Source organism: Oncorhynchus tshawytscha, linkage group LG07 (assembly GCF_018296145.1).
Source record: "Oncorhynchus tshawytscha isolate Ot180627B linkage group LG07, Otsh_v2.0, whole genome shotgun sequence".
Lineage (NCBI taxonomy): Eukaryota > Metazoa > Chordata > Actinopteri > Salmoniformes > Salmonidae > Oncorhynchus > Oncorhynchus tshawytscha.
In genome coordinates this window covers 29,195,043-29,205,287 of record NC_056435.1, presented here as the reverse complement: position 1 = coordinate 29,205,287, position 10,245 = coordinate 29,195,043, and the positions used below count along the sequence as shown (strand labels likewise).

General features: G+C 42.5%; 1 protein-coding gene across 2 annotated transcripts; it reads right to left on the bottom strand.

Moving 5' to 3' along the window:
* Positions 1-30: 30 nt before the first annotated feature.
* On the bottom strand, positions 31-9,485 carry rpn2 (ribophorin II). Of its 2 annotated transcripts, XM_024426782.2 has the most exons (17): positions 9,381-9,485; positions 8,681-8,868; positions 8,383-8,478; positions 8,037-8,212; positions 7,720-7,795; positions 7,445-7,579; positions 7,053-7,229; positions 6,579-6,697; positions 6,332-6,437; positions 4,355-4,446; positions 4,066-4,180; positions 3,676-3,957; positions 3,270-3,365; positions 2,846-2,921; positions 2,601-2,730; positions 1,843-1,937; positions 31-676 (listed from the first exon to the last, which is right to left on the bottom strand). In XM_024426782.2, the coding sequence occupies exons 1-16, from the start codon at positions 9,391-9,393 to the stop codon at positions 1,886-1,888; spliced, it is 1,929 nt and encodes a 642-aa protein (XP_024282550.1). In that variant the 5' UTR covers positions 9,394-9,485; the 3' UTR covers positions 31-676; positions 1,843-1,885. The 2 variants fall into 2 exon arrangements, with proteins under 2 accessions (XP_024282550.1, XP_024282551.1); XM_024426783.2 differs by lacking the exon at positions 1,843-1,937.
* Between the last annotated feature and the right edge of the window lie 760 nt (positions 9,486-10,245).

The following is a 10,245-nucleotide window of genomic DNA, read 5'->3' as shown; positions in this document are numbered from 1 at the left end:
CACCAATAAGAAACAGCAGTACACTAAAAATTAATCACCATTTCTTTAATTACAAAAACACCAGATTTTCTAGGACTGCCCATTTTATTCTGGGGGGGTCTTTATTGTAATGAGTGAATAGCTCACACCCTCCACATGTAATTCAGTGAGGAGACAAGCAAATAATTAGACTTACGATGACCATGTCAGTGAAGCCACCTCAATCAAAAGGCCTTGTAAAATTGATGGCTACCTTCTTGATGCAAATTTTTACAAAGCAGTGGTAAGATGGGCACTGAGAAACATGAATGTACAAAAAAAAAAAAAAATCCATCCACATTTCATTATGAAACCACAAAAGTATATCCCCAAGCCCATTATAAAAACAAATATAAGAAGGGCATTTGCAAAACGGTCAAACAAAAATGAAGTGCAAGTATGGTTAGCGTTGCAGACGTCAGCTGGAGCATCTGTGTCAGTAAACATCTGTCCCATCAAATCAAAAGGTCTCGGTAGAGTTAACATTTACTTTCAAATGAAGTCAAACTGCATTTCGAATTTTCTATTGGATTCATGGAATAACATGTCTTTGATGACAGTCTGATGGTTGATGTGTCCTTAAAATGACTCCTTGAAAACCAAAAACTAAGCTAAGCATCTTAGGTCTCCAATCTTCGGTCATCATTTACTTGCAATTCTGCCAGAGAAGAAAATAGATACATAAGTCAGTTTGTTGTACATGTTAATTATCAGACAAAGACCTTTACATTTTTTTTTTTTAAATCTACAGTGAGCTCAAAGTATTGGGACAGAGACATGTTGTTTTGGCTCTGTACACCAGCACTTTGGATCTGAAATTATACAATGACTATGGAGGTTAAAGTACAGACTGTCAGCTTTAAATTTGATGGTATTGTCATCCATAACAAATCAGGTCAAACATTTAGAAATTACAGCACTTTGTACATAGTGCCGCCCCCCCCCCAATTTCACTTGAATAAAGTAGTAAAGTTCAGTAATTAGTCCCATATCCTAGAACACAATGATTGCATCAAGCTTGTAACTCTACAAACTTGTTGGATGCATTTTCCATGCGTTTTGGTTGCGTTTCAGATTATTTTGTGCCCAATAGAAATGAATAGTAAATAAATGTAGTGCCATTTTGGTTTCACTTATTGGAAATAAAGATGAGAATGTTCTACATTCTACATCTACATTGTGGATGGTACCATGATCACGGATAATCCTGAATGAAAATCGTGAATAATGAGGAGAGAAAGTTGGAGGCTGAAATGCTAATCTCCCATGTTAATGTAATGTCTTTGGGGGTATGATATTTGTGCACGCATCATTATCCGTTATCATGGGAGCATCCACATTAATGTAGAAGTGTTTAGAAACATTTTTTACAATAAAAGTGACAATATTATTTTACAATTCATTTCTATTGGGCACAAATGTAAAACTGAAATGAGATCTTAAAATGTAAAGCCTGCATGAGAAGTCCTGGATACATTAAAATCACATCCGATGTAAGAAACTTCACGCATTTCTTTCCGGCATAAGGATGAAGTGTACAGGATTTCGCCGCAACAGAATATGAACTGAAGAACAATGAGGATGATAGGATAATGCGGGAATGAGGAAGCGCCACACACGTTGCATCTTTAGAATAACCATGTACAATGGCAGGCAATATTAAGATTAATAACTGGTGACATGGACAGGATGGAAAAGGTGAGCAAAGATGATTTTTATGGTGGGATGAGCAAGATGTTGGTTAGTGAGCACTGCACCACACAGCCATGCATTACACAGGGCAATGGGGATGCACTGGGATGCAGTCCATAGAGATGCCCTTACTTCAGCCTGGAAGACTGGCCCTTTGTTATTAGAAAACAGGCCTTTACCGCAGGCTCCTATACTTTGCCAACCTACTACTTTGCTCTGCGGCAATCCTGAAAGAGAGAGATGTAGCAAGGAGTAGACAGGAGTTAGGGAGACAGGAGGGCACTATAGGAGACGGTGGCTAAAGAAAGTCGGGCTAGTCAAGTTTCATCAATTGTGAAATTAAATCCACTGACTCCACATCAACCAAAAGGAGCATGAGACTAGAATATGGTTAAAAGGACTGGGTCAGAAAGGACAGGAGTAAGGTGCAGTAATTCCACAGTAATACTAGGCAATTAGAGCTTGAAGCCTTCAGCCAGTGACACTTATTACCGCTGTGTCTCGATGGCCTTTGGAGAGCTCTACATGTGGAAGGCTTGAGGGGGGAAGAAAACACCCACACAGTTCAATCTGGCCAGGCCCTCTCATGCTCCCAGTAGACACACGCTCTACAGCGGTTGCTCCACTCTTCTGCTAGCCTGGCTGGGCAAAGGGCCCCTGGGGGACACACACTGAGGGGGCAGCGCGTCACAGTAGGCCCTTACACACGATCTCAAGGGCCTTCAGTGAACATCCAGCAGCCACAATCTCAGAGAAGCACCAAGAAGACCCAAAGCCCCAGAGTCCTTCTCATATGAAGAGGTCAAACTTTCTCCCTGTGGTCAAGAGCTCTCTAGGCAGGAAATCTGACAGTCAGTCTGTGTTTTTGCGAAAGCTAACAGAAGCCATACCTCTTGACTGCTTTCTGGGCCAACATGCGGTTTCCAGCCAGGAAGGTGAGACTGCCGATGATGGCCAGGTACTTGAGGGTCTGGAACATGTTGAGGTGAGTCCAGTAGACATACATCAGTCCCAGCATGCCTGAAACATCACAATAAACAGAGTAAAAGGTGATAAACTAGGAAAAAGAGATATCGGTGGAGTGACAATGCCAGTAGTTTCCATTGTAATCCACGACTCAGAACTCCGTACTCACATGCGTGGCCCACATGGAAGAGGATAGCGCTGGGGGAGAGGCTGAAGTTTGAGATGTTGGCCCCGAGTTTGAACCACTGAACAGAGAGGGGGTCGAGAACAAGAGAATATTGTTCATGGACCACGGCAATAAAACAAAAGGTCTGGAAATTGATTAATTTACAATGCACGGATGCAAGCCTTTCGCAGTATGGACAATGTCGCCGCATAACGGTGTCAGAAATTACATACAGCATCACTATTGTCATTTCAAATCAAAACAAGTGTTAACCAAAAACCAAGGCTCATTCAGGAAGTATCAAGGTTTTATTCTAAAGGGCCTTGCTAAACAGAAAAGGCAGTGAAGAGGCAGATGTGAAAATGTTCTAAAAATAAACCTTTGGACCTTCATACAATTCTAAACTTGAAGAAGTAAAGAGTGTCACCAGAATAAGCAGCAGCAGGAAGGGTGAGAGGACGAGGGCTGTGAAGGCGTTGGACACCACTGTGGGTGGCTTCTTCTCTGGCTCCCGGAACAGGTGCTACACACGACAAGAACATCAGGTCAAGTCCACCTATTTGTTTCAATGACCACGCACAACATGGACATTGGCATAATCGTTAACCCAAAACCGTAGCAAACGAAAAATAAGTTTATCGGACAAATTCAGGCAGTTCCCGCCCAGTTTTGTTCCTAGTGAATACACCCCAGCTATTCATCTATTTATTTGTCAGGGACCCACGCACAACATGGATATTGCACCAGAGTTAGCTTAGCTATATAGCTCATTTCAAGCTATGACTAGCAACCAGAAGACTAGAGAAACAATATATGCAAGACTTGTTGTTTACCTGGATATCTGGCTTAGGCATGTAAAGGGTCTTAGATTGGATGGCTGCTGGGGCCTCCTCATCAAGGAACTTCAAGACAACGTCAGCCACGTTCCACAGAATGGGGTTCTCCAAGGTGGCATCTCCCACAATGAGGTGGAGGGTATATGTTCCAGACATTGAGTCAAACTCAGACTTCCTCTCGGCTATGTCAAGCTCAAACTTGTAAAGGTTCTTACTGTCAGGCTCGGCCACAAACACAACCTCCTGGCCAGTTTTATGATTGTGCAACCTCACAAAGGTCTGGAGAGAAAGAGAATAACAATACTCAAGAGATATAATAGCACAATGTTGACAGAATGAGAGTATGAACATAAAAATGTAGACCCACAGGAACAACCAAATCTCTACCTGATGGGGAGTGAGCTCTACTCCATTGTTGACATCCACTAACTGGAATGTCATGGCAAAGTTCTGGTGGCTGTCTGCAGTAAAAGAACCCTTGGCCTTGAAGGGATAGTCCACCCTGGAAATGAAAACAATTATATTTTATATATATATATATATTTTGTGTGGCTAATGGGTAGGGCCATGAGCTTTTCCTGACCATACAACCTGCAGGCAATAACTCGGTCTTAGTTATGGGTCTGACAAAGGCAGTATTAAAAAGGGCTTCATATACGAGATTGGGCTCCCTAACCTGGATGTCTTGGTGCCGATGCTCTGGTCCTTATCCACTACGGACAGGTCCATATTAGTGATGGCCACCTCAGTGGACACCTTCACTTTTAGCTGAAGGCATGTGGGGAGAAGGAGAGAGAGAGAGAGAGAGATGGAGGAAAATGAGAAATTCAAGGGAATTCATATGGTGAAATTCACATGCAAATTTCAGGGTGATTAGTGTCACATTTATGGTGAATGAGTGTCAGAGAGTAAAGGTAAATGCTAGAGGTTAATTGCTTTGACACATGGTTAAGTAACATAAAGGTTTGTAAGCTAATGAAAGCGGCTACTAAGTAATAATCCTCCATTTCGAGCACATTGAACTGCTAACCTTTTGGCAAAAGCGAAAGGCAACTGACTTAACTTACAAGAACTGTAACTTCTCACAATTACAAATCCAAAACTATATACAGCGCATTCGGAAAGTATTCAGACCACTTGACTTTTTCCAAGTCAAGGCTGTAAGCCTTATTCTAAAATGGACTCAATTGTTTTCCCCCCCTTCACCAATCTACACACAATACCTCATAATGACAAAGCAAACAGGTTTAGAAATGTTAGCACATTTTTTACAAATAAAAACACTGAAAAATTACATTTACGTAAGTACTCAGACCCTTTACTCAGTATTTTGTTGAAGCGCAGGCTCTGGCTGGGCCATTCAGAGACTTGCCCCTAAGCCACTCCTGCATCGTCTTGGCTGTGTGCTTAGGGTTGTTGTCCTGTTGGAAGGTGAATCTTCGCCCCAGTCTGAGGTCCTGATCGCTCTGGAGCAGGTTTTCATCATGGATCTCTGTACTTTGCTCTGTTCAGCTTTCCCTCAATCCTGACTAGTCTCTCAGTCCCTGATGCTGAAAAACATCCCAAAAGCATTATGCTGCCACCATGCTTCACTGTAGGGATGGTGCCAGGTTCCCTCCAGATGTGAGGCTTGGCTTTCAGGCCACAGAGTTTAATATTGGTTTCAATAGACCGGAGAATCTTGTTTCTCATGGACTGAGAGTCCTTTAGGAAAACTTCAAGTGGGTTGTCATGTGCCTTTTACTGAGGAGTGGCTTCAGTCTAGCCACTCATCCGTAAAGGCCTAATTGGTGGAATGCTGCAGAGATGGTTGTCTTTCTGGAAGGTTCTCCCATCTCCACAGAGGAACTCTGAAGCTCTGTCCGACTGACCATCAGATTCTTGGTCACCTCCCTGACCAAGGCCCTTCTCCACCGATTGCTCAGTTTGGCCGGGCGGCCAGCTCTAGGAACAGTCTTGGTGGTTCCAAACTTCTTCCATTTAAGAATGGAGGCCACTGTGTTCTTGGAAACCTTCAAAGCTACAGAAATGTTTTCGTACCCTTCCCCAGATCTGTGCCTCGACACAGTCCTGTCTCGGAGCTCTACTGACAATTCCTTCGACCTCCTGTCTTGGTTTTTGCTCTGACATGCACTGTCAACTGTGGGACCTTATATAGACAGGTGTGTGCCGTTCTAAATCAAGTCCAATCTATTGCATTTACCACAGGTTGACTCCAATCAAGTGGTAGAAACATCTCAAAGATGATCAATGGAAACAGGATGCACCTGAGCGACATTGAGTCTCACAGCAAAGTGTCTGAATACTTAGGAAAAAAACGGATAGCTTATTTACATTTGTAATAAATTTACCAACATTTCTAAAAAGCTGTTTTCGCTTTGTCATTATGGGGTAGTGTGTGTAGCTTGATGGGGCATTTTTTTTTAAACAAGGGTGTAGCGTCACAAAATGTCGAGAAAGTCAAGGGGTCTGAATAGTTTCCGAATGCACTGTACCTTTTATACTTGGTGATGAGTGAACCATGCCCCCATTTTTGACAAATGTAAACAACTGGCATAAACTTTTAAATAATATAGAAGATTGTTAATCTTGCATGTAAGCGGGTACAAAATTATCCCCAATACATTTTCTCTTGAAAAGATGGCCAGCTCACCTCAACCTGACTGGCAACCAATCGGGTGTCCCCGGTGATAGCCACAGAGAACTGGTAATATCCACTGGCTGGCTGGCTAGTCATGAAGTTCAGTTCAAAAATGCCACTGTCAAAACAGGTAGAAAGAATTATTATACACTACAAACACTGCAACGCAGACATACACAAATAATCCATATTAAAAAGCAACACAACTAGCAACATTAGTGCCCAGACAAATTCTAATCTTTCTGTCTAACAAACTTACTCCCTGAGGGAGAAAGGTGCCTGGGTGAGTATGACGTTCTTAGAGACCACAGCTTGAGCAGATTCCACCACCACACTGGCTGAGGCAAGAGGATTGGAGAGGACATCAGTCACCAGAAGCTGTGGTAAAGACAAGGAGGCAGAAAGATGTCAGTGAAAAGAAAAGCATCATGTGAGAACGAAGACCATGCTCAGTGGTTGACTAGAGCAAGGTTCCCCAAATTTGGTTCTGCTCCCATCCCCTGGGAGCACATTTTGTTTTTTTGCCCAAGCACTGCACATTCAAAGCTTGATGACAAGTTGGTTATTTGAAATCAGCTGTCTAGTGCAAAAACTAGAAAACATGCACCCGGGCGGGGCCCATGCGAAAACCTTCAAATGTGTCTCAAATTGATGACAACCAAATAATGGACATTAAAAAAAATGAAGTGTAGTCAGTCACTGATTTAGAAACACCGGTCATAGTGGAGTGTACCTGCAGGATTGGCTGATTGTGGGAGACTGTGGCAGGCCCCTGGGCGCTGACGATGACTGGCACCTGGAAGCGGTTGTTGGATAGGGCGGCAGCAGCACAGGCTACGCTGAATGCCTCAGACAGGGATTGCCAGGACTTCTTACTGAACACAGAGTTCACCAGCTGGATCACCTGGTCCTGTGAGGAAAACAGCTCACATTAGTTCCACATGCAGTTATTTTAAAATAGGTAGGTTGGTGTTGTTATTCTAGATTTCTATTGTCAAGTATTATACATAGGTCTAATACATGACACATGTTCAGGAAAAATCCCTGGCCCTACTCATGCAGCCTGCTTTCCTTCAACTCCCCTGCATCAATCTACCACCCACATAAATTGTGAGAGAAGTTTACCTCTTTGAGAGGAGGCTCTGTATCCACATGGTCTGAGAGTGTGTAGGCTGCTGTCACAAACAGGGCAGTTGCCTCAAGTCCCTCTTCGAACTGGAGGTACACTCCACCCAAGTCATCCAATCGTGCTGCAAGATCCTTAAGAGGGAGAGAAAGGTTCAAATACAACACCTCTGCTTAAGAAACCAGTTTGCATGGGAGTAATTAGTAACTTTGTAAAGTAATTTACCTGACTAAACCTGCAGCACAGCACCACCTGGTGGACTTGTGAAACTCACCTCAATCTCCTCCAGGATTCCTCCAAAGTCAGCCTGCTGGGAGAGACGGGTGGCAGTCTGGAGTGCTGTGGTGATCCTGCACAGAAAGACAAGAAAAGAACAGTCACAATACAATGACAAAACACGTCATGGCTTTAGATCCATGTCCATAGGAATATTGTCTGTTCAAAAGCAGAGTTTGTTTGAAACGATTCAAAGTCACAATTAAGTTCAGAAGCTTATTTCTAGCAGTTAAACAAGGCAGATCTCACAGAAGATCAAATAAATTATCCAGCAGCAAGTCTGATCCACCTGCCAGGCTAGCAGGTATTACTCACGCCAAGACGTTGTCCTCTTTAGCAATACGGGCGACCAGGGCACCGACGACTTCCTGTGAAGCCAGAGGAAGCCCTAGGGAACTGAGGGCGCTAACAGCTCTGAAGATCTGCGTGACTGTGGAGTCCTCGCTGACTGCTGCCAGAAGGATGTCACGGGTCTCATTGGACACCGGGATCTAAAAGAGGATGAATAAAGAAGTCAACAGAACCAAGCTATTAGTGAAGAATTCACTGGCAGAGCATCCAAAAAGCACAAACACAAATGCTGTTCGCCGGTTCATCTTGCTGGAGGAGCAAATGACATGTTTTGGTCAAATAGAATCAAGCACCATATACAAGTACCTACCTCACAGTCTGAGATGGCCTGACTGGCCTCAGCAGCAAAGAAGAGGGAGTCGACACTCATGGGGTCCAGTTGGGCCTTCAAGAAATGACAGGCATCCTGCAAAAGGAAAAACAAGGATTTGATAAGGCAACAAACTGTAATAGTGTCTCCCTTGGATTTTTTTCTGGAGTGGAAAACATTATGGACGTGAATAGCAAAGGTGCAAACTTAACACTAGTGCAAACATGTCATAGGCTACATGTTTTGGGTCCTCCAGTCAAGCCCCTTTACTTTGATACTTAGTAGCCCGTTTTCTTACATTTTCATCAGCAACTGAGGCTCCAAGCTTGCTTAGACCAACAATCGAGTAGTATGCTGATGCCAGGTCTGTGAAGGGTTGGCTGAGGAGAGCTTGAAGTCTCGCAACGTCTGACAGTGAAAGGTGATGGGATGGGGTCAGAGACTGGGCTCCGAGAGCCACGGTGAGGAGGACCAAGCTGAACAAACCTGTGGGCACAGACATGATGGTTACAGGAAATATTCAACCGTTTTAAACGTGTGAAGTAGTTCGTAGACTCAATCATGCAGCCATTACACAGAAACCCATGCATAACATCCCATTCCTTAACTAGAGGAACCAGCTTAGTTATCTAGCTAACTTACCTAACTAATTTAACAAGCTAACCAGCTAACGTAAGCGAGAGATTTCAAACTCACTAGACATACTACAGACAACGCTAGTTCGTATTCAATCCAATGATCTTCATGATGATGTACCTGTAAAATACATATCTAGCAAGATCTCGCTTGCTAGCTACGACAACCGTGTTAGCTAGCTTATTAACGTTCGCTTCCACTGTCACTCCAAATTCATTACATACCTGCACGCGTTATTTATAGACTACGAAAACTCTGCTTATATAAAATAACCGTTAGATTATATTACTAAATTATAATAACCATTAATACGAAGTGTACTTATATGGTATTTAGGGCAAACAAAACCCTAAAATACTTACGAGGTTGGGCCATTTCTTTTCTTCTAATGCAGCGTCACCAAAGAGCCGGAATTGCTTCCGGGATCCAAGTCTTGGACACTACCATTCAAAGACAAGGGGTGGTAATTGCATTTTCAGTCTTGGTACGTATTATTAGACACACACCTTTCACATAACGTATTGTGTTCAACTATACTACAATAAAATAACATGTTTAGATCGCATATCCTCAGTTGCTTTGTTTTATTCCACGCTCAATCTAACAGTTGTTACCCCTATTCGTGTAATTGGTTACAACCAACTCCTGCAAATGAATGAACTTGTTCGGACATCAGAACCAGAGGTTTGTTGGACCATCTGAAATGTGGGCGAGAATAATTTGCGTTTTGAAATATAAAATAAACTATCCGCAAATATTGTACATTTACATACAAATTCACATTTTATTTCAGTGCCTTTCAAAAGTTACCGGGCTCCCGTGTCCGCCCCTGAAAACAAAAAGGGGCATTGTGTCCGTTTTTCATTGGTCCTCAACAAGAAACAAACCAGTCTCTCAAAATACTAATGTCTCAATCTATTACTTATCAGAATATCAATAGTTCACCAACCTACTAGGTCAATAAAAGGCAACTTCTAAGATGGCATCATAGATTTATTACTTGTTCAATCACACATTGTTTAAATGCACAGACAATTTTACAAATTGTTCATAAAATGTATTATATATATATATATATTTTACAGAGGTCAGCAGATGATTTACTCATACATCTTATCTGCAAGCAGAAAATGATCAGTTTTCAGCAGAAACATTCTGTAATTCAAAACACCATAATCTTATCAAATCTATACAACTTTGGACATGTGAATAGGGCAACCTGAATGT

Bases quoted from the DNA above. Each gene is read 5' to 3' on its own strand.
- rpn2 (XM_024426782.2), bottom strand. The intron at 7,580-7,719 runs GTGAGTTTCACA...CTCCCTCTTAAG, and splicing joins GAATCCTGGAGGAGATTGAG to GATCTTGCAGCACGATTGGA. The intron at 4,447-6,331 runs GTGAGCTGGCCA...ACATGCCTTCAG, and splicing joins TGGTTGCCAGTCAGGTTGAG to CTAAAAGTGAAGGTGTCCAC.